The sequence below is a fragment of the Orcinus orca genome, chromosome 20 (assembly GCF_937001465.1).
Source record: "Orcinus orca chromosome 20, mOrcOrc1.1, whole genome shotgun sequence".
Lineage (NCBI taxonomy): Eukaryota > Metazoa > Chordata > Mammalia > Artiodactyla > Delphinidae > Orcinus > Orcinus orca.
This window is the reverse complement of record NC_064578.1, coordinates 45,781,316-45,803,640: the sequence shown is the minus strand read 5'-3', so window position 1 is coordinate 45,803,640 and position 22,325 is coordinate 45,781,316. Positions and strand designations below refer to the sequence as shown.

Below are 22,325 nucleotides of genomic sequence, written 5' to 3'. Positions count from 1 at the left end.
TCCCAGCGGCGCAGTTAGCGCGTGCGCATACGCTCTAGCCGAGCAGAACCAACGGCGCGAGAAAAGACCTAGTCTAGCCCAGTGCGCAGGCGCCTCTAGAGGCGAGGAGGCGGGGCTAAGGTTTTCCGGGGCCTCGCGTATCCAGTTCCAGTCCTTGGGAAGTGCGCGGGAACTCCTAGTGAAGGAGCCTGTTTACTGGCGGCTTGCACCCACGTCGCACTGCGCGCGGCCGTGAACTCAAAACTGTGTTGGAATGCACGTGTTAGATAGATTCCTTTTGGGCCGTGGCCAAGTCCCGAGGAAGGTGCTCTCTGAGGTCCCCTTTTGGCCCAGGCCTCGGTCCCTGAGGCAGGATCCTGAGCTCCTCGCACTCCATTCTAACGCCGGGGGTTGCGGCCCGCAAAGCCGTTGTTCTCTGCCCGGCAGGGGCAGGGTGAGGGGGTTCCTGGACCCCTCCGGCTCGTTTTGTGGGTGAAAGCGAGTGCCCCGTGTGTGCCGTCATGGGATGTGTGAACAGATTCTGCACACTGCAGGCATGGATACACATGCATGTGTCACTTATGTATATGCTCTGGGTACATCCACATATGTGCACACGGATATCCAGGCATTTGCATGTCGACTGGTCTTCGCACCGCACAGGAGGTTACCACTAAGTGCATGTAGGTGCCCCCGGTGAGCAGTGATATACATTGCATGGCCGTCTCTGTGCAGACCTGCCATCTCTGAGTTGTGGCCCAGCACTCAAGCACTCAGCAGAGGTTCAACTGTAGTTTTTAGCCGCTGCCCAGAACGGGGGAGGGAGTGTTAGGGCACCCCTCCAGGTCACAATTAAGATAGTTTGCATCTGGTTTACATGCAGCCCAGGGCCCTGGAAGTGGAGGGGGTGTCCCCTGGGTCCCAAGGCAAGCTGCCCCTCACAGGCTCTTAGGGCCCAGGGGACAGGGGGTGGAGCCGGCTGCACAGCTCTGTGCTGGGGCAGGAAGCGAGAGTGGGGAGGGGGGAGGCCACAGCCGGTGGAGGCAAGGCGGGTGCAGGGCGTGTGGGGAGGGAGGGAGGTGACAGCACTCCGAGCCCTGAGGCCCTGCTGGCCACTGGGCGCAGGCCCAGCTCCGGGCCCCAGGAATGGACCTCGTGGACCCTGACATCTTTAATAGGGATCCCCGGGACCACTATGACCTGCTACAGCGGCTGGGTGGTGGCACCTATGGGGAAGTCTTCAAGGTGAGGAACCCCCTCATTCTCCATCACGCTCAAACCGGTGACCTTTGGGGTGAGGCCCAAGAAGGGAAGGGGATGTGAGAGGGTCCCAGTCCTTGGCTTTGGTTCAGGGTTGCTGAGGAGGAGCTCAGGCGAATGGAGCCCGCCTGACTGCCAACTTCCCCTTTACAAGGCTCGAGACAAGGTGACGGGGGACCTGGTGGCGTTGAAGATGGTGAAGATGGAGCCTGGTGAGGAGAGGACCTCAGGAGCTTCTTCCCCACACGCCCACCTCCTGGGACACTGGGATCTCCCCCATACTCCCTCCCTGTAGCAGCCTTTTCTCTCTGTCCCTCCTTGCAGACGATGATGTTTCCACACTTCAGAAGGAAATCCTCATCTTGAAAACTTGTCGGCACGCCAACATCGTTGCCTACCATGGGAGTTATCTCTGGTGATGAGCCTCAGACCTGCCCTGACACCCAGCCCAGCCCCTACCCGCGAGCTCCCATCCCTGACCAGGGTACCCCCTAACCTGACCTCTAATCCTGGACCCCCATTTTTAACTGGGGCACTCCTAACTTGATCCCCAGCCCAAAGTCCCACTTTTTTGACCAGAGCACCCCCAAATCTAATCTCCAATAAATAACTCCCGTTTCTGACTAGGGGTCCACCAAACTGACCCCTTCAGAGTAACCAAACCTGAAACCAAGTCCCCTAAAACTAATCTTTCATCATTTTGCCCTTCGGGTCCCCTAGTTTCACTTTCATTTCCTTTAATACGAACCCCTAAATTCCCTGACCCCCAAATTAAGATCCCAGATGCCCCAATAAAGTCCTCTGTCCCCCAGACCTGGTATCCTAGCTCCTCTGTCCCCTCCAAACTTCCACAACCTGTGAGGTCTCTACCCTGTCTCCTAGGTTAGCATGGGACGACAGAGGATGCCACGGGTCAGGAGCCCAAAGAGCTGGGTTCCACTCCAGTTGATCCTAAACATATATTTCCTCTCTGAGCCTCAACTTCCCCATCTATAAAATGGGATGCTCTCACTGTAGTGGGCAATAGAGAGATGACAGCTCTTACATTAAAGTTCTTGTTGAACCAGAATAAGATGGACAGTGAGCCAGGAGGTATCCTATAATCAATTATTACTGCTGTTATTAGTATTGCTTTTGAACTGTTACAGGCTGCAGAAGCTCTGGATCTGCATGGAATTCTGTGGGGCTGGTTCTCTCCAGGACATCTACCAAGGTGAGAGGAAGGGCACGGGGATCCAGGTAGCCCCATTCCCCCCAATTCGCCTGTCCTGTCTCTCTACCTTGTGTCTCCTGGGACTGTCTTTACGGTCCATATTTCACACAGTAAGCCAGCCCCTCCTCTGGGCCTGGCCTGGCCTGGCCTGTATGATGCTGGGGATACTGTGGTGACCGAGCGGGCACTGACCCCTGTCCTCCAGGACCTGAGAGTCCAGCCCCAGTCTTTCTGCATGCAATGATCCCCTCTACTTCCCCTGCCCCATCTTCCCCGTGTCTGCATTTTCTCACCAAGGTGTATTCATGCGTTTGAGTATTTCTGCATTTCTGGCTCATCCTCAGTGCCCACATGTTCATTTAATAGTGAATGCATTTCTGATTCTCTTAGCCTGCTTTTCACTCTCTCGGAGCATTGGAGGGTGTGGGTGGGGTGGGCCTCTGATCACTTCGAGTTTTCTCTTGCGCACCTCTATCTTCGACCATCTCCCGGTCTCCCTCTGGCCTCAGACCTCAAATGCCAGGAAGGAAGGACTTCATTAAGAAGTCCTCAGAGGGGGAAACTGAGGCCCACAGAGAGGAAGTGACTCACCCTGCCAGCCCGTCAGACCTGGTCTCTAACCCCTCTGCCTACTGTCTCTCTCTAGTGTATCCTCTTCACCCCTTTGTGTCTCTCTTTCTCACCATGTCTGTTTTCCCACTTTTTGTTCTCTGACCATGTCTTTCTTTCTCTGCCTCAATTTGGGTCTGTTCCTGATTCTCTTTCTCTCTCTGTCTCTCTCCCTGTCTCTCTCTGCCTTTCCTCATTTTACAAAGTGACATCACCCCCTGCTCAGAGCCCTTCCATACCTTCCAGTTCCCTCCAAAGCCAAGCCCAAATTTCTCATCACAGCCGGCAAGTCTGACCCCCACTGGCACACCCCAAGCGGACACACCTCATCTCCGCTCCATCCACTTTACTGCTTTCCAGACCCACCAGGCATTCTCCTGCCTCTGGGCCTTTGCACTTGCTGCTCCCATCTTCACCCCCGTCACCTTCTCAGGGTTGATCACCCTGTGTAAAATGTCATACCCCTTCCCACACATATTTCCTGTTGTCTTTTCTTGCTTTATTTTTCTTCTATTTATTAGCATCTCACATACTGTATATCTTACCTGTTTATCTTGTCTACTGTCCATCTCCCTCACCGGAATGTTCTCTCCATGAGGGCAGGGATCTCTGCCTCTTTTGTCCACAGCTGTATCCCCGGTGCCTGCCACGGTGGCTGGCACACAGTAGGCACGCGGTAAATATATGTTGAACGAATCTCTCTCCCTCCGGCCTCTGGTTCCCTGCATCGCTGCCCCTCTCTCTGTTGCTGACCACCCCTTTGCCTCCTCCCCCTACTTGTCCCATCCTGTTTCCCCCTCTCTATGTGGCACCCTCTCAGCTGGTGTGGGTGGCGGCCAGGGGCCTGGCCTGCACCCAACACCGCACCGGGGTGACCTTTGCAGTGACAGGCCCCCTGTCAGAGCTCCAGATCAGCTACGTCTGCCGGGAAGTGCTCCAGGTGAGGAGATGCTCTGTGGGCTTGGGTAGGGGCAGGGCCCTGCTCCAGCCCCCGGACACTTACAGCCCCCGTGTCCACCCTCCTCCCCAGGGACTGGCCTATCTCCACTCACAGAAGAAGATACACCGGGACATCAAGGTGGTCTAGGGGCAGAAAGGTGGCCTTGGTGGGTGGGGAGCCCAGGATATGGGAGTGGTGCTTGGAGGGCTCGGGGTGGTGTGGGACAGGGAGTGGCGGCAGCATTGGACTTGGGGGGTATCTCTGAGAGCCTCTAATCGCCCCCTCTTCCCCAGGGAGCCAACATCCTCATCAATGATGCTGGGGAGGTCAGACTGGGTGAGTGTGGCTGGTGGGGCTCTGGAGGGGGACTGGCTGGGGGCCCAAGGGGACAGGAGAGGTCACTATATCTCTCTCTCTGCCTCTAGCTGACTTTGGTATCTCGGCCCAGATCGGGGCAACGCTGGCTCGACGCCTCTCTTTCATTGGGACACCCTACTGGTGAGGGGTGCCTGGCTGGCAGCTGGGGGTGGTACAGGGGGCAGCAGCTTTTCCCAGCCTGGATCTCTGGGAATCTCCATCCTGGGTTTTTGCCCTGCCTCTACCTTGTTCTGTTGAATGTTCTGTCTTCTCTTGGGCTCCCTTTTGAGTTTTCCATTTACCTAGGGCTCTCTGTGCCCCCTCCACCTGTTCCTCTCAGTGTTTGTGTTGATTTTTATCCTGATCTCTCTGTCTTTCCATATCTGTCCACGTTTGCCTCCCTCTCTCTCTCTTTGTCTCTGTCTCTCTGCCCTTACCTCGCTCCGTCTTTATGTCTGTCTCTCTCCATCTTTATGTTTCTCTCTGCATCTATCTCTCTGTATGCCCCGTTCTCCTTGTCTCTCTCCTACCCCCCACAAAAGTCTCCCCTCGTCCTCCTGTGTCAGCCCTGGCTCTCTGAGGGTCTCTGCCCCCAGGATGGCTCCAGAAGTGGCGGCCGTGGCCCTGAAGGGGGGATACAATGAGCTGTGTGACATCTGGTCCCTGGGCGTCACAGCCATCGAATTAGCCGAGCTACAACCACCGCTCTTTGACGTGCACCCTCTCAGGTAGGCAGATGTGGGCATGTCCCCCTAGTCCCAGTTACCCCACTCAACTCTGACCCTGGACACCAGCCCCCAACCTGCTTCCCCACCATGAGACCCCCTACAGGAGACACCCCCTTGCTCTCAGCTCCATCCGAGACCCTCAGGCTCCCCTGAGCCCAGAAAGCCTTTTCTCCAGCCCTCCACACCAGGAGCCCCCAACACGGGGAGCGCCATCTTGAGGCTCCCTGCGAGACTGCAGGAGCTCTGTAATGCGATTAGCAGTATCCCCTAGAAGTGGCATCCCATGCCTTGTAAATCCTAACCCTCGTTCTCATTCTGTCCCCCACTTGGCTCTCTGCTGATCTTAGTGCTATCGGGGTTCCCTTGAGCCATGAGGTCTGACCTCCGCTGGAAAGTCTGATCCCCATATTCTGTCCTACTCTGTTTACAGAGTTCTCTTCCTCATGACCAAGAGTGGCTACCAGCCCCCAAGGCTAAAGGAAAAAGGCAAATGGTAGGAGAGGTTGATGGGAAGGAGGGAGAGGGAGGGTGGAGCCAGGGGCGATGGTCTGATGGGAGGGTCTCTGGTGCCCTCACCGCAGAACTTGCCTTCTTCCTCCCAAGGTCGGCTGCCTTCCACAACTTTGTCAAAGTCACCCTCACTAAGAGCCCCAAGAAACGACCCAGCGCCACCAAGATGCTCACTGTAAACCTCCCATCCCAGAGAAGCCTTCCCAGACTCACCCCCGGAATCCCCCAGGGCCTCCCACAGCTCCCTAGAACGTTGATAATTTCATCCCACAGAACCCCCATGGCCCTTTCAAAGTCCCTAGTCCCTCCGAATTCCCCAGGGATCCCCAAGACTCTGCAAATTGTATCCCAGACCTTTTTCCAAGATACGCTGAGTTCTTAAAACTCACAAATTCCCAGGGGCTTCAGGACCCATTCCTGGCTGTGCTTTGGAATTCCAGGGGAACTCCAGTCCCCTCTAAGACACCTTTGGAATTCTCCAACTACCCTATTTTTTCTTTTTTGGCCGCGATGCGCGCACGCGGGATCTTATTTCCTTGAGTAGCGATGGAGCCCGTGCCCCCTGTAGTGGAAGCGGGGACTCTTAACCACTGGACCGCCAGGGAAGTGCCCTACCCTAAGTTTATCTAATCCCGTCAGACTCCTCAGAATCCCCCAGGTCCCCAGAATTCCCTGCGTCTTCCTCTGTTGGCAACTTCCCCACTAGATTCCCTTAGATGGGTTCTCCAGCCCCTCGTCCCAACCCTCTCTCTCCAGCCCAGCCCTCTGTCTGCTGACACCCTCCTCCCCTCCCCAGCATCAACTGGTGTCCCAGCCTGGGCTAAACAGAGGCCTGATCGTAGATCTTCTTGACAAACTGAGGAACCCAGGGAAGGGGGCCCCTGTTGGCGAGATTGAAGATGAGGAGCCTGAGGTGAGGGACCCGCCCCCCCACTTCGCTCACGCTGTTCCCCTGCCTGGAGCACCCCCTTGCTGCCTGTCTTAGAAGGAAAAAAGCCAGTGAGGATGGGGAGCTTGGCGCAGGGCTGGAGGCACAGAGGTTATGGGAGGACCAAGGGCTCCAAGCTGGGCCCACAGGGTGGTGAGGGCTGCTAGAGGGCATGGTCCTGATGCAGTCGCTGCTCTGCCCAGCTCCCCCCCGCCATCCCTCGGCGGATCAGATCCACCCATCGCTCCAGCTCTCTGGGGATCCCAGACGCGGATTGCTGTCGTGAGTAGAGAACCCCTACGTCCGGGGACACCTGATCCTATAAGCCAAGAGATGCCCCCTCATCAGACGGCCAGAGGCCCCAGAGAACCCCATCACCATCTGACCCCACAGGAGACCCCAGAGAAAACCTCATCACCACCTGATCTACAAAGTGCCTCTAGAGACCCCTACCTCTCTGTCCTGCAGACAGACCCCCTGAGACTTCCCACAACCACCAGGACTCCCAGAGACCTCAGAAATCTTTGTCTGATCCTTGGTACCCAGCTGGAACCTCAAAACAAACACTCTGTAACCATTCTGAGCCCCCAGCTCCCTGATCTCAAACCCTGACCCCCAAATGAGACCCCTGTAAACCAAGATCCCTCCCCTGGAGCGACAGCTCCAGTCCTAAGACCCTGATCCCAGACCCCACCCCCAATTCTACTCTTTTTGTTCCCAAATCCACGTCCCCAGCTCACTGTGTGTTACCCCCAGGGCGGCACATGGAGTTCAGGAAGCTCAGAGGCATGGAGTCCAGACCCACAGCCGACACGGTGAGATGCCTCCCCTGCCGCCCAGCCGCCCTCCCCTCCCCTCCCACTGGGCCACTGCTGACCCTTTACTATCCCGCAGGCTCGCTTACAGCCCCCTGGAGACTTCAAGAGCAGCAGTCCTAGGTCAGGGACCCTCAGGGTGGGAGGCAGGCTGGGCTACATGCGGGGACCACCCGAGGCTTATACCTGTCCCTCCTCAGGAGGCACCTGTCGGAGTCTGATGATGACTACGACGACGTGGACATGTAAGACAGCTCCACAGGCCCCCACCCAGCCCCCACCTTCCTACGACCCCGCCTTCCTTCCACCCTGACCCCAGCCTCAGCCCCTGCTTTCCTTCTACCACTCAGCGCTGACCCCTGACCCCTGACTGGACCCTCAATGCCCCCACCTTCCTTCACGCCGGACCCCTGACCCTCAACCCCACCCCAACGCAACCCTGGGCCCCCTGCTACATCTCAGTCCCCGGCTCCGGCCAGAGGTTGCTCCCATCCCCAGATCTCAACGGCAGTCCTAACCCTCAACCCCCAGCCCTCATCTTTCTTCATCTCACCCAGCCTCAGGCTGAACCTTTCCCCCATGTCAGGCCCTCAGCCCCAGCAGTCGGCCCAGGCCCCCATCTCCCCCAGCCCCAGGCCTGTGTCAGCCTCAGGGCCCACCCATCCATCCCACACGTCTCGTCTGTCATGGGCTCACGGGCAGCGCGCCTGGCACCAAGTGAGAACCTGACCCCAGGAGCTCATAGGATCTGTGTTCCAAGGCGGGCGTGAAGGTGCAGAGACTTGCTGCACTGTCAGCACTCGATATCCAGGAGTTGCTGTTACCGTTAACATCATGGTTATCAGTCCTTTAGCCCCCGGCCCCAGCCCAGACCGCGTTGCCCTCTGAGCCTCCTGAGCTCAGACCTCTGGCCCCAACCCTCCCCAGTGCTTGTTCCCCACACCCGCACCTGCTTACCCCATCATTGTGTTCCAGCCCCACCCCTGCAGAAGACACACCTCCTCCGCTGCCCCCCAAGGTAAGGCCCTGGGTCAGAGCTGGGGGCCACGGGGCCAGGAGGCCAGAGTCCATAGATGCTGGGATACTGAGCCCTCTAGGGCTGGAGTCTGGGATGCCGGGTCCTTTGAATTCTGGGAAGACTGGGACGATAAGCACATTGGGATCTGGAAGTGGTAACCCCGACCCTAGGGGTGGGACTCAGAATATTTAGCCCGATGGACACTGGTCAGTAGCTGGTCCTTGGAAACGCCTGCTGCACCCAGCACTCGCCCTTTAGTTGCTGGCATGTGTCGATGTTGGGCGTGGGTTAGAGGGGAAGGCTGGAGTGGTGGTCGGACATCGTGGGGAGGGTCAGAGCCATGACCTACTGTCAGTGCTGGTGGAGGCAGATTGAAGGGCGCCCTCTCTCTCAGATCATCTAATGTATTCCCCCACCGTCCTTCTCTCTCTCCAAAGCCCAAGTTCCGTTCTCCATCGGACGAGGGTCCTGGGGAAACTGGGGATGAGGGACAGCTGAGCCCGGGGGTGCTGGTCCGATGTGCCAGTGGGCCTCCTCCACGCACCCCACATCTTGGGCCTCCCCCAGTCACGCGAAGCCCCCACCTAACTGCCCACTCAGGTGACAGGGCAGGCTGGGGTGGGAGGTGGGCAGAGGTGGGGTGTGGCAGGGTTAGGGGGGTTTGGGGGCTGATTTTCCCCACCCCATCTCAGAACCCTCACTCTGGAACCCAGCCCCCTGGGAGCCTGACCAGCCCCCACTGTTGCCCCCCAAGAAGGAAAAGATGAAGAGAAAGGTGAGGCCAGCCGTGCTGAGGACTCACACCTCTGGATGGGGCTGGGGATGCATGGTGGGAGTGGGGGGCTTGGGCTGGGAAGACTAATAATATAACAGGTGACATACGTTGAGCAGTTCCTCTGTGCCAGACACTGATCTCGTGTCTTTACAAGGTGTATACCTTCACAGAAAGAGGTAGATGTCGTAGAGATAGGTGTTATCCCCCATTTCAAACTGGGGAAACTGAGGCACAGAGCAGTTAAGTAGCTTTCCAAGGTATAAACCTTTGAGGAAGCAGAGGCAGGATTTGAACCTTGGCACTCTTGCTTCCAAATCTTAACCACCACACCTTGCCTTCCTGTCCCCTCCTCCCTTTTGCTGGATCTGCTGTTGCCCCGCCCCCATGGCCCACCCAGGGATGTGCCCTTCTTGTAAAGTTATTCAATGGCTGCCCCCTCCGGATCCACAGCACGGCAGCCTGGACGCACCCCTCCACCAAGGGTGAGCATTCAGGAGGGTCATGGAGAATGTGGTGGGGACGGGGAGGGCCCTTAATGGAAGGCACAAAGGCAGGGACGGGGGAGGGGAGAGAGTGGCAGAGCTGAGGCAGGGGCACAGCCAGGAGTTACAGGTGGAGTTGAGGGATCAAAGATGGGTAGAGTGAAGATGGGTTTGAGAGTGAAGACTAGGAAAATTAGAGTTTGGAGGCCGGGAGTGTCAGATATGGGACTTCCCCGGGTGTCCAGTGGTTAAGACTCCGCGCTTCCACCGCAGGGGGCAGGGGTTCGATCCCTGGTCGGGGGAACTAAGGTCCCACATGCTGTGCGGTGTGGCCAAAATAAAAAATAAATAAATTTTTAAAAAGGAGTGTCAGATATAGCAGACAGGTCAGAGTTTGGGGTACAAGATCCAGGACAGTTGGACCCCATTAACCTCGGTTGTAGGTTAATGGTAGAGAGACTGGGATCAGGATTTGGGGGCCAGGAGTTTTGGGGATTAGAATGTAGCAGAAGGGGAGAGAGTTTGGGGATCAAAGATGTGGAGACAAGGTCAGTGAGGGATAAATGTTAAGGAAACAGTATTAGAGTTTTCGGGGTCACACTGGACAGAAAAAGCCATACGGAAGGCTGTCTGAATTTGAGGTTCAGTGTTGAGATAGGATTAGCATTCAGGGACCAGAACTGGGGAGAAAGAGGGAAAGAATTTAGAGGGCTATTTGGGGAGTCATATCTAATGTTGGGGGCAGAATTGAGGGGACAGAGGGTCAGGATTTGCGAGTCAGGGATGGAAGAACCACCAGAACCAGTGGTGGTCAGAGGCTGGTGAGAGTGAGATCAGCTCAGGGGAACTGGTCAGGGTTTGAGTTCAGATTTGGGGAAACAGAGGCCGGAAGTGTCAGTTTGGAGGGAGAGCAGAGAATTGAGGGTCAGGGCTGGCGAACAGAGTACCAGTGTTTGGGGCCATAGGGGGGTCTGGGAAGTCCCCCACTATGAGGCAGGTCCCAGCATCCTCATGTCTGTGCTCCCCAGACCAGCACCTGCTTCTGGGGGCCGAGGAAGGCATTTTCATCCTGAACCGAAATGATCAGGAGGCCACACTGGAGATGGTGAGGGGCAGCACCTAGGATGGGCCAAGGGTGGGGGCTGGAGTTGGGGTTGCTGGGGTCTTACAGGGACCATCTCCCCTTCCTCTACAGCTTTTTTCTAGCCGGACTACCTGGGTGTACTCTATCAACAATGTCCTCATGTCTCTCTCAGGTCTGGTTATGGCTGGGTGGGAGGGTGGGGAGTCAGAACTTAAGGAGTCAAGGGGTTGGGAGATAGCTGGGCATGGCTGGAAAAAAAAAATTAGGCTCCCCCTTCACAGAGCCTACAGTTCAAATTCCAGCCACTTTTCCACTGTGGGACTTGGGGCAAGAGACTTCTCCCTGAGCCTCAGTTTCCCCATCTGTAAAATGGGGCTCACAGTAGTGCCCACCTCTCAAGTCAGTTTTGAGGTAATTTCCACAAGAAGTCAGTCTTTACATTTCTTTGATGTTCAGATGACAGTTAGTACTTGTTCCATGCTTTACTAAAATAGAGCGAGCAAGTGGTAGATTAAAATTATGTGTCATTGTTTTATAAACACTTTGTGTAAAAGAATTTCTAATTTATGAGGAGACCCCAAGCCAAAAGTTTGTGATGACAGACTTTTGCAGAATTTGTTGATGCGTTTTTTCTTAAATTTTGTAATGTGTGTAACTTCATCTGACTGGTTAAGTGTCCATCATTTGTCATGTGGCTACAAGCACTATGAGGGTAGGGAACGTAATTATTTTACTCACCATTAATGGTTCACCAGAGCCAAGCACAGTGCCTGGCCTACAGTGGGCATTTAAAATATGTTGTGTGAAAAATGAGTAAATAAAGGTGCTTGAGAATTGAGGGCTTGGGCATTTTAAAGGGATGGGGCCAAGTGATGGGATAGGGAAAAGGTGGGAGTGTGCAGTGTCCTATAACTGCCTGCTTCCCCTACATACACACACACTGCAGGAAAGACCCCCCACCTGTATTCTCATAGCATCTTGGGCCTACTGGAACGGAAAGAGGCCAGAACAGGAAGCCCCATCGCTCACATTAGCCCCCACCGGCTACTGGCAAGGTACCAGCCCGCAGTGGCACCTCTGACCCCTCTAATGCCTCATTTCTGCCGTCCCTCCCCCCATTCACGCCTCCCTTCTTCTGCAGGAAGAACATGGTCTCCACTAAGATCCAGGACACCAAAGGCTGCCGGGCGTGCTGTGTGGGTGAGAGAAAACCCCATGGGTGTGCAGAGAGGGGGCGGGACCGGGGGCGGGACTTGGACTCCCTCTCGACCGGAGAGGATTGCAGAGTTAAGGCAGGGTGAACAGAGCCCGGGGAAAGATGTATCCTTACCTCCACAGCAGAGGGCGCGAGCTCCGGGGGCCCGTTCCTGTGTGGGGCATTGGAGACATCCGTGGTCCTGCTTCAGTGGTACCAGCCCATGAACAAGTTCCTGCTGGTCCGGGTAGGGAGCCTGCAGACGCTGGGGACTTTGTCAGATTGGGTGGCCAGGGCCATCCACTCTACGCTTCTGTTGAGAGCTCCACGAATCCGGCCTTCCACCCGAGGCCCCGCCCCAATCTCCCCAAGGCCCCGCCCACCTGGAGGCTCCTCACTGATCTTTCAGCTCCGCTCCTCACCCCTGGCCTAATTATTCTGCAGGCCCTATGCCCCTCCCCCCACCTCTAAGGAGACCCCATTCAGGTTCTTTGAGTCTCTAAGGAGACTTTGCTGCCTTTGGGGCCACAGCCCCCGGGGGCCCTGCCTCTCTGTCGCCAAGGCGGCACGCCCCCAAACGGAAGCCGCGCCCACTCTGAGGGCACATCCGTCAATTTCTAAGCCCTCAGAGGCCTCACCCCCTGAAGTTTCTTGGCAAGGGAATACTTAGGAAATACTTCGGAAGCTCCACGCCCACTGTCCTCCAAGACCCCGCCCCCGCTCAGGCCCCGCCCCAAGCCTTCTCTGAGCCCGCCCCTCCCTGCGCGTTCCGCAGCAGGTGCTGTTCCCGCTACCTACGCCTCTGCCGGTGTTTGCACTGCTGACCGGGCCAGGCTCCGAGTTGCCCGCCGTGTGCATCGGCGTGAGCCCCGGGCGGCCTGCGAAGTCGGTGCTCTTCCACACCGTGCGCTTCGGCGCGCTCTCCTGCTGGCTGGGCGAGATGAGCACAGGTGCAGGCTCTGGGAGGGGTGGGGCTTATCAGTTTGGGAGGGTTGGGTCTGGGTGGCTGGGCGGTGCTTAGCCTGAGGCGTAATTGAGAAAGGGGTTAAAACGAGAGGGGACGGGAGAACATTGGGTATATATAATTGGTGAGATTGATGATAGGGAACTGGGGAACTCTATGGTGGGCGAGGTTTAGCCCTTTTGCTTGGGAATGGACAGGGTGCCTAGTCCGCTTGCTTGGGAAAGGCGGAGTGTGGTGGAATTGGCCCTTGAACCCCCGCCTCTCAAGCAGAGCACAAGGGACCAGTACAGGTGACTCAGGTCGAGGAAGACAAGGTGATGGTGTTGATGGACGGTAAGAATCTTCCTCCCTCCCTTTCCCCCACTATTCCTAGATCTCCGAACCCCAGAACCTGTACCTCTCTCAGAAACGCTGAGCCCCTCCAGTCCTTGTCCATCCTGCTTTGCTTCTCACGCTGAATTTTTTGTCTGGTCCCTCCGTAACCTCCTAAGTCCCGCTTACTGCTCATAAAGACCCCGCTCTACCTCCTTCTAGGGTCTCTGAAGCTGGTGACCCCAGAGGGGGCCCCAGTCAGGGGGCTTCGAACTCCAGAGATCCCCATGACTGAAGCAGTGGAGGCCGTGGGTATGTGCCGGGATGATAGGGTCCGGGGTCCAGGTTGGAGGCTTAAGGGAAAGCCAAGGGTAACAGGCACTGCTTTCCTCCCAGCTATGGTCGGGGGTCGGCTCCAGGCCTTCTGGAAGCATGGAGTGCAGGTGTGGGCTCTAGGCTCGGACCAGGTAAGCTCCTCCGTCCCAGCCCCCGCAACCCAGCCCCTCCCATGTCAGTCATCTCATTCGTCAGATGGACTGGGAGAACTGAGTCAGGGTGTGAAGTCCTGGAGGAGAAGCTTTCTCTAGGCTCAGTTCAGACGGGTCCCCTTCTCTACCCCAGTGTCACTTAGGTCCAGACCTCATCCAGGGTCACTGTAGAGATATGTGGGTTAAGAGCATGGCCCAGACTGCCTGGGTTGGAATCCAGCTGACTGACCTTAGGCAAATGACTTAATCTTCCTGTGCCTCACTTTTCTCATCTGGAAAATGGAGTGGAAAATGGAGTGAAAAATGGTGCTTACCTCACAGAACACCATGTGTCAGGCTCTGCCCTTAAAGTTTTGTACTTTACTTAATCTTCGTGATTGCCTATCAGGTAGGTACTATGATTTCAAAGGTTAGTAATCTGAGGTGCAGAGAGGTTAAGTAACTCGCCTGACGTCACACAGCTGATGAGCGGTGTTAGCAAGAATGATTATTTCTGAACCTGAGGAGTTCAGAGACCTTGTCCCCTGCTCTCTTTAAAGGAGAGACACTGACACAGCACCTTTTCCCCCAGCTGCTGCAGGAGCTGAGAGACCCCACCCTCACCTTCCGTCTGCTTGGCTCCCCCAGGTATGAACTCGGGAAGGGGGGGCTTCTGATGTGGAGAGGGCATCCGGAGGTATCCCCAGCCACCTGTATCTGTGGCCTGGACATCCTCTCGCCTGGTCTCCCTGCTTCCATCTCTGCCCCCTATAGTCCATTCCCCACACAGCAGCCAAGGTGGAATTTTCATTTTTTAATTTTTATCCTAACTTTATTTTGACATAATTTTAGACTCTCAGAGAAGTTGCAAAAATAAATTTAAAAATTGTGTATCCCCTTCACCCAGATTCCCCATATATTATGTTTTAGCCACATTTGCTTTATTCTTCCCTTTCATATATGTATACTTTTTTTTCTATTTGCATGTGAATTGCAGACGTGATGCCAATTTACCCCTAAATACTTCAGTGTATGTTTCCTAAATGAAGGCCAGGACATACTCTTACAAACCACAATACAGCTGTCAAAATCAAGAAAATAACAGTGAAATATCACTACCTTCTAATTCACACGCTCGTTCGAGTCTCACCAGTTGTTCCAATGATGCTCTTGCTCTTTATAACCAAAAAATAATACGTTTTTTCTCGTCCAGGATATAATCCAGGATGATGGGCTGCATTTTGGAGTAATGTTTCTTTAGTCTTGAGCCTAGGACAATTCTTCAGACTTTCCTGGCTTTTCATAACCTTGACACTTTTGAAGAGTACAGGAAACTTGTTTTACAGAATGTCCCTCAACTGGGTTTGAGGTTTCCAGGTTAAGTGTTTGGGGCAGGAATACCACAGAAATGATGGTGTGTCCTTTCACTGCATCAGATCAGGAAGCACATGTTTTGTCCCATTACTGGTGATGTCATCTTTTTCTTCTTTCTTTATTTTTGGCTGTGTTGGGTCTTCGTTGCTGCGCGCGGGCTTTCTCTAGTTGCGGCGAGCGGGGGCTACTCTTGGTTGCAGTGCGTGGGCTTCTCATTGCGGTGGCTTCTCTTGTTGCGGAGCACGGCCTCTAGAGCGCAGGCTCAGTAGTTGTGGCGCACGGGCTTAGTTGCTCCATGGCATGTGGGATCTTCCCGGACCAGGGCTCGAACCTGTGTCCTCTGCATTGGCAGGAGGATTCTTAACCACTGCGCCACCAGGGAAGCCCAGAGGGGTCTTTTAAAATCCAGATCTGATTGTGTCACTCTCCACCTGCTTAAATCCTTCCCGTGACCTCAGGATAAATACCCAATCCTGGTCATAGCTCACAAACCATGACTTCTGCAGTCAAACCCCAGGCTCTCTCCCACATCAAGGCCTTCGCACAGGCTGTTCTCTCTGCCCAGAACACTCTTCCCTGCCTTTTCACCAAGTTCCCTCCTGAGCCTCTTTCAGGCTCCACCATCCATTCTTTGGGGGCACCTTGGCTGACCCCTTGGGCTAGGTTTCCCTGTTATGTGCCTCATGCTTCTTTGCATTCATCTGATTCACTGATTCATGTTGGTCTCCTGCTCTAGATGGAGCTCCCCGAGGGCAGGGGCCATGTGCGCTCATTCACTGCTATAGCCCAGCATTGTGCTGGCAAAGACTCTATAAACTCCTCTGCAGATGAAGGAATGAACAAATGCATGAATGAACTGACTTCTCTCTTCCTTCCCCAGGCCTGTGGTGGTGGAGACACGCCCAGCAGATGATCCTACTGCCCCCAGCAACCTCTACATCCAGGAATGAGTCCCTGACAGGGTGTTAGGAACCAGTCCCCACACCTCCCTCCCCAGCGGACACACATTAGTGATCACGACATGCCCCTGTCTCTGAATAAACATGACTTCAGTCTCTGCTGCCGTCTTGGTTTTCTTGGGTTGGCGGGGGAGAGGAGGGCAGAATTCCTGTATGCCCACCTACCCCCCAATGTCAACAATCCAGCACAATGATGTCAGGGGTGTAGTACAGACTTTATTTTGCCAGTACATGGTCACCCTCCCCCAGCCGCCTTGCGGGGAGGGATTTGGGGGCTAAGGGGCTTGCTGTGAGAATAAGGACCTTCGAGGTGGGGGTGAAGGGCCAGCTGGGGGTGTCTCAGCTAAGCTGGTCCTCATACTGCTTGCGGAAACAATCGCCAGCCGGGAAGAAATCCCAACATCTCTCTTGGTACATCTTCCAGACGTAAGACTCCTAGGGGTGGGGGATGGGGAAGGGTTGGTTGGTCACATCTTCAAATGCTTCATATTGATATGAGCTTTTTACTGTCACCTGCTGATTGACCTTATATTAAAATTCACCATGTCTCTGCCCATTGTCGTCCCATTAACACACCCTTACCTGACCCGTGTGTTCGGTCTCGTCCTTGTTTATCAGATACATCAGGAAAAACCTGGGGATGGGAGGCAGCGGTAGACAGGTCGCAATCACCCTTACTTGCTCCTGATTGGCTGGCTGGGAATCCACCCACATGGACACCATCCCCCCTCCCCTAACTGGCCAGTATCTCGGCCTGGCTGGCGGCAGCCACGCCCCCACCCTCCTGATTGGCCAGTGGGCCCACACTCACATGTAATTGGCCAGGTTGTGCTCCTCTAGTGTGTGAGTCTCGAACCCATGCGGTGTTGAATCAAAGTAATCGCTGCCGATACCACAGATGAAGCACTTGGTCTGTGCATGGCAGGAGACATCAGAGTCAAGGCCCATTCAACCCCCCAGGGTCCCATGATCCCTCTGGGTCGCCCCCCCCAGATATGACCTACCTCCATATCTTCCTTCACTTGCTCTTGTTGGTCTCGGAGCTCACCAAAAGCGTCAATGATCAGACCTGGGGTGGCAGGGCGCAAGTCAGTGCCCAACCTCTGACCCAGTTCAGACTCCCTCCTCTTCTGGCTACCTACCTCTGAGTCCTGCCTCCCACCCTCATCCCCCTAATCACACCCTGCTTCCTAAAAATAATAATACCTAGCATTTATTGAGCACTTATCATGAGCCAGACATTTACCACCTATGAATTGATTGAATTCTCACAACAACCCGATGAGGCTAGTACAATTAAAACCCCCCATTTTACAGATGGAGAAACTGAGGCTCAGAGTGGTGACTTGCCCAAAGTCTCACAGTAGGGAGAGGCAGAGCCAGGATATGAATCCAGGCTGATGTGATCCTGGGACTGCACTTTTAAATGAGCTAGTCTGTCTCTGGGCACAGAGCCCCCACTCCCACACCCCCGACAAGCACTGACCCTGGATGATGGCCAACAGGATGACGATGACAAAGAAGAAGAAGGTGATGTCGAAGACCACCCGGTACAGCTCGTATTCATCGCCTGCTGGGTCCTCAATCTCGTCCCCAATGCCCCCACCAGCTCGGACACCCACATACATGTGAAACAGGTAACACTGCGGGGGCAGGGTGAGAAGCACATTAGTCATGCATTCAATCATTCGACATTCACCCACTACCTACAGGGCCCTGGGCTAGTTGCAGCAGGGCACACATGGCAATGACTGAGACAGCCCTGAACCTTCCTCTCACAGGGCTCACAAACTTGGCATCAGACAGTGACAGCCCAGAAATGATCAGGGTTGTGATAGGGAGGGCTCAGGGCCAGGACAGTGAAAGCACAGTGTAATCAGGGGTGAGATGGGGGAAGCACAGGAAGCGTTGAAGCTTTGAAAGCCCGACCCAGCCTGCGGTGATGGGGCAGGTCTTCCTAGAAGAGGGGACATGTGTGAGCTGGAACGTGAAGAAAATGTTAGGTGGGAGAGAGAGTTCCAGGCAGAGAAAACCACATGTGCTTCATCACCATTTGGGGAGGAAAGAATGCATCTTGCTCTTGTGAGGAACTGAAAGAGGTTCGGTGAAGCTGGAAAATAGAGTTCCTGTGGGCAAGAGCAGGGAGATAAATGAGGTCCAGCCAATGGTCATGGAGGGCTTCCTGTAGGAGGCAGCATTTAAGTTGAAGGTGAAGCATCAAGTGAAGGGGTGTGTGTACATAGGGCCGGGCAAGGGAGGAAGAGAGAATGTCAGATGCAAAGGGCTTGGGTTGGGAGGAAACACATGATCTTAGGGGAACTGAAGAAGGACCAGGCAGCCAGAGAGCAAAAAGCAAGAAGGACTCTGGCTAGACTCAGGCCAGGCTGGTTTCTCCCTGGCTTTGTAAGCCACGGTGAAGGCATCGGGATCCACAAGAAGGTTCTGGGCAGAGGGAGGGACGTGGTCTGCCTGGCACTTGGGAAAGACTTTACACTGTTCTCTCTGTGTCCCTGGGAAGTGAGAGAACCCAGTTCTCTTGGGTAAGAGCTAAGACCAGTGACTGATGGGAACAAGGCTGAGTGGCAAGACCAGGTCTGGTGGGGCCTCAAATGTCAGGCTGAGTGGATCCTGCGAGCACAGTGCCAGATTACAGGCCATCTCTGAGATAAAGCCCTGGGATGATTCTTTCCACTGTGGCCCATGCCTATAGTAGGTTAAACTTAATTTGGGGGGAATTCCCTAGCGGTCCAGTGGTTAGGACTCTGCGGTTTCACTGCTGAGGGTCTAGGTTCGATCCCTGGTCGAAGCACTAAGATCTCACAAGCCGCACAGTGCAGCCAAACAAATTTTTTTAACTAAATAAATAAAAAGTTTAAAAAATTCACAAGTGGAGGAAATGCTAAGGTGCAGTTGGGGTATAATAAAAATAAAGATGGAGTCTAGTGGAATTCCCTGGTGGTCCAGTGGTTAGGACTCTGCACGCTCACTGTCAAGGGCCCAGGTTCAATCCCTGGTCAGGGAACTAAGATCCTACAAGCCGTGCGGTAAGGCAAAAAAAAAAAAAAAAAAAAAAAAAAAGATGGAGTTTAGAAAAAAAACAACAACTCAGTTTGGGTTATGACCACCACTCCTAGAATAGAAGAGAAAATAAAAACACGGATAGCATGCTTTGGGTGACACTCTTCGTTATAATGATGATAGTAGCTCACATCTGTGGAATCCTTAATACCTGCCAGGCACTATTCTAAGACTTTTAAATCTTAGATGATCAGGGAGCATCACTGAGTCCTAAAAGCAACCCGAAGATGTAGGCACTGTTATTATACACCCATTTCACAGGTGAGGACACCAGAGGATGGAGAGGTTGAGCAGCCAACTCACATGGCTTGTAAGTCAGGCACCATGCCTGAGCACCCTTCCAATAAGGATAGCTTGAAAAACTCAAATACTATTACAACAGTGGCTACCATTTATTGAGCATTGTTCTAAGTACCTCACAAGTGTCAGCTCACTGAACCCTCACAATAAGTCTACAGGTAGTTTCTATTACTCACCCCCTTTACAGATGGGAAAACTAAGGGTCAGGGATGGTCAGTAACTTGTTCCAAGAGTGTTGGGGGGAGGGGCTTACCGTCATCATGTCGTCACACTTCATATCAGGCTCGTCCTCATCCTCACTCTTGTTGTAGAACTTGCGGAAGAAGTTGAAAGCCACCACGGTGTACAGGTAGACCACCACCGCCAGGAGGCCCACGGTCATCACCAGCTGGGGACGGGCAATGGGCCGGTCAGCTCCACTCTGGGCTTGCCCCTCCCCCATGCCCAGCCTTCTCTATCCTTTTTTTTTTTTTTTTAATATTTATTTATTTATTTGACTGTGCTGGGTCTTAGTTGCGGCACGCGGGCTCCATAGTTGAAGCATGTGTGATCTTTAGTTGCAGCATGTGAGATCTAGTTCCCTGACCAGGGATCAAACTCAGGCCCCCTGCACTGGGAGCGCAGAGCCTTAACCGCTGGACCACCAGGGAAGTCCCCAGCCTTCTCTATCCTTGCCCCAGTTCGGCCCAGGTGGCCTTCCCCCTGGGGTCTCACCACCCACACCTGCCCTGGCTCAGCCCGCCCAGCCTTGCCCCTCCTCACCCTACCTGCCCAGCCCTCACCCTCCACCCCTCCTCAGACTGCCAAACTCGTCCCTCCAGGCTCACTCCCCTCAGACAGGTCCCCTCCACACCTGTTTCCCATTGTGGGTGACAGAGGAGAGGATGGTGCGCAACGTCTTGACCCCCATGGCAATGTCCAGGAGGTGGGCGGCAAAGAAGAAGTTGTTGTAGTGACCCAGGAGGGACATCACCATGTACCAGCCCAGATACAGGAAAGACTGTGGGCACACAGAGCCGGGGTCAGCGTGTGTTCATGAGGGTCAAGGAGTACTCTGGGCGCCAGGGAACAGTTGAGAGTGTTGGGCACGCTCTGGGGTTCGGGGGGCCATCTCTGGCTAGGGATTATTTGAAGGATCAGGAACACTCTAAAACAGCGGAGCACTCGGTGGGAAGCCATTCTGCAGGGAGTTGGGGAACCCTCCGCAGAAGGACATAGTCTGGGAATTCAAGAGTGTTCTGGGTGGTAAGGAGCCTTGGGTGGGTCAGAGGTGCACAGGGGTCAGGAGTCAGCCCCTGGTCAGGGATACCTGGGGGTGGGGCACCCGACGCCCTCGGGCCCTTCTCCAGCAGGCCCCTCCCCCGCTACAGGGCCCCCCTCACATTGTCTGTGAAGATGACCCCAAACTTCCAGATCTGGTACTTGATATCGATGGACATGAGCCTGTAGGGTGGAGGGAAGAGGGATGGCCAGATGCTGGGGGGTCAGACCCTGGCCACCTCCCCTGCCTGTCCCAGGCCTGTGCAGGGTCACCCCTGGCTCACCAGGTGAGCAGCCCCGGTGGTGGTTCAGGCTTGCGCTCATTGTGGGCTGTGATCTCCAGCGTGGCCAGATCCATGCCCAGGAGCTCGGCGATCCGCTCCCTCCCAAAGATGTCCCCGTGCTTGTCCAAGACCTACGCAGGGGAGCATAGGGCCGTGCAGACACAACTAGAGTGGGGAAGGTCACAGCCTGCATGGTTGGGGGTGTCTGGGGACACTCTGAACTTTGTGTGAGAGATTGGGGGTGCATTTTTCTGGGGAGAAGGGCCAGAGCTTTCTTCAGATCCTCAGGGGGAAGGTCCCAAAGTGATAAAGGTCCAGTTTACTCAGTAGCCAAATTAATTGGGATCATTTATTATTATTAGGCAGGTAGGCAAGGAATCCTATATAACTGGCGTCCCCACCCCATCATCTATGAATTCATCTCCTCCCACTCACCCCCTCACTCACTCTGCTCCAGCCACACTGGCCTCCTCACAGCTCCTCAAATATACCAGGCACATTCCTCCCCCAGGACCTTTGCACTGGCCGTTCCCCCTGCCCAGGACACCCTTCCGCCAGATTCCCACCTGCCTCGCTCCCTCACCTCCTGATCACGCTGCACGAAAGAGCAACCTGTCTGGGCCAACACCCACGCGCTCCCCACCCCTCCGCGGGGCTTTTTTCTTCTACAGCACTTATCACCACCTGAATGCTATAAATGTGTTCCTCCTCTGTCTTTCCAACTTGAGGGTCCAAATGTGTTTACTCCTTGGATTCCAGGTCCTTAAAACAGGTCCTGGCACACAGTAGGTGCTCAAGAAACATTTGTTGAGTGACTGAATGATTGTAACTGAATGTTTTCCTATGTGCCAGATACTGCTCATGTAGTAGGTCATATAACCTTTACAACAACCTGGTGGGGTCGGCCCTCATTACTTCACTTTGAATATGAGGGAAACTGAGGCACAGAAAGGTTGACCCCACTAGGAATAGAAAAGCAGACAATCGAGCACCAGAGTCTGTGTGCTGAAAATAGGATGCCTTACTTCCTCCCTCAAAACTAATATTCAGAGTATTTACTCTGCGCCAGGCACTGTGCTGTGCTTGTTACACGTATCGTCTCATTACAGAGCGGGAGGGGTGACTGTCATGCTCACTTCCAGACTGGCAATCTGAGGTGCTCCTCAGACAGTCAAAGCCTCTTGCCCAAGGTCACACATGAAGCAAGCGCTTGACGGGGTTTGGATGGCCTGGTGGCAGCAAGGAACCCAGCCCGGGAGGCCCTTCCACCTCCCCATCCACGTCCTCTCACCTTCCGCTTGACAAATTTGTCCCAGTAGTTGCTGGGGAAAGACCTGCCAAGAGAAAGAAGCCACAAGACATCAGGGTAGGAGGGAACAGGGGCCACCAGCCAGGCCGGGGTGGGGGGTTGGAATTCCAATGCTTTTCTCCCAG

At 54.6% G+C, this 22,325-nt stretch overlaps 2 protein-coding genes across 7 annotated transcripts in view; one reads left to right on the top strand and one right to left on the bottom strand.

Moving 5' to 3' along the window:
• Window positions 1-885: 885 nt before the first annotated feature.
• MAP4K1 (mitogen-activated protein kinase kinase kinase kinase 1) lies at window positions 886-16,068 on the top strand. Of its 3 annotated transcripts, none has more exons than XM_033413924.2 (31): window positions 886-1,224; window positions 1,394-1,451; window positions 1,564-1,654; window positions 2,388-2,452; window positions 3,946-4,001; window positions 4,092-4,139; window positions 4,295-4,337; window positions 4,427-4,499; window positions 4,955-5,086; window positions 5,517-5,579; window positions 5,690-5,771; window positions 6,393-6,509; window positions 6,728-6,806; window positions 7,281-7,339; window positions 7,419-7,462; window positions 7,540-7,584; window positions 8,315-8,357; window positions 8,795-8,957; window positions 9,071-9,132; window positions 9,530-9,614; window positions 10,643-10,719; window positions 10,810-10,870; window positions 11,645-11,753; window positions 11,840-11,898; window positions 12,037-12,140; window positions 12,669-12,843; window positions 13,125-13,190; window positions 13,392-13,481; window positions 13,566-13,636; window positions 14,229-14,284; window positions 15,891-16,068. In XM_033413924.2, exons 1-31 carry the CDS (start codon window positions 1,126-1,128, stop codon window positions 15,958-15,960), a joined length of 2,445 nt encoding a protein of 814 aa, XP_033269815.1. In that variant the 5' UTR covers window positions 886-1,125; the 3' UTR covers window positions 15,961-16,068. The 3 variants fall into 3 exon arrangements, with proteins under 3 accessions (XP_033269815.1, XP_033269814.1, XP_004284298.1); XM_033413923.2 differs by having other exon boundaries at window positions 889-1,224; window positions 9,050-9,132; XM_004284250.4 differs by having other exon boundaries at window positions 896-1,224; window positions 9,050-9,132; window positions 13,128-13,190.
• A 97-nt stretch (window positions 16,069-16,165) lies between these two features.
• Window positions 16,166-22,325, bottom strand: part of RYR1 (ryanodine receptor 1) — a 118,232-nt gene continuing 112,072 nt past the window's right edge. For all 4 annotated transcript variants that reach the window (XM_049703668.1, XM_049703667.1, XM_049703669.1 and 1 more), the window contains 10 exons: window positions 22,183-22,225; window positions 20,892-21,022; window positions 20,730-20,790; window positions 20,201-20,347; window positions 19,601-19,735; window positions 17,456-17,612; window positions 16,974-17,038; window positions 16,781-16,881; window positions 16,552-16,603; window positions 16,166-16,404 (listed from right to left, as the gene is read on the bottom strand). In XM_049703668.1, coding sequence (XP_049559625.1) covers window positions 16,309-16,404; window positions 16,552-16,603; window positions 16,781-16,881; window positions 16,974-17,038; window positions 17,456-17,612; window positions 19,601-19,735; window positions 20,201-20,347; window positions 20,730-20,790; window positions 20,892-21,022; window positions 22,183-22,225 — 988 coding nt within the window. In that variant the 3' untranslated portion in view covers window positions 16,166-16,308. The remainder of the gene's footprint in view (window positions 16,405-16,551; window positions 16,604-16,780; window positions 16,882-16,973; window positions 17,039-17,455; window positions 17,613-19,600; window positions 19,736-20,200; window positions 20,348-20,729; window positions 20,791-20,891; window positions 21,023-22,182; window positions 22,226-22,325) is intronic.

Coding starts and splice junctions, on each gene's coding strand:
- MAP4K1 (XM_033413923.2), top strand. CDS start 1,126: ATGGACCTCGTGGACCCTGACATCTTTAATAGGGATCCCCGGGACCAC. Junction 1,655..2,387: donor TACCATGGGAGTTATCTCTG/GTGATGAGCCTC, acceptor GAACTGTTACAG/GCTGCAGAAGCTCTGGATCT. Junction 7,585..8,314: donor GACTACGACGACGTGGACAT/GTAAGACAGCTC, acceptor ATTGTGTTCCAG/CCCCACCCCTGCAGAAGACA.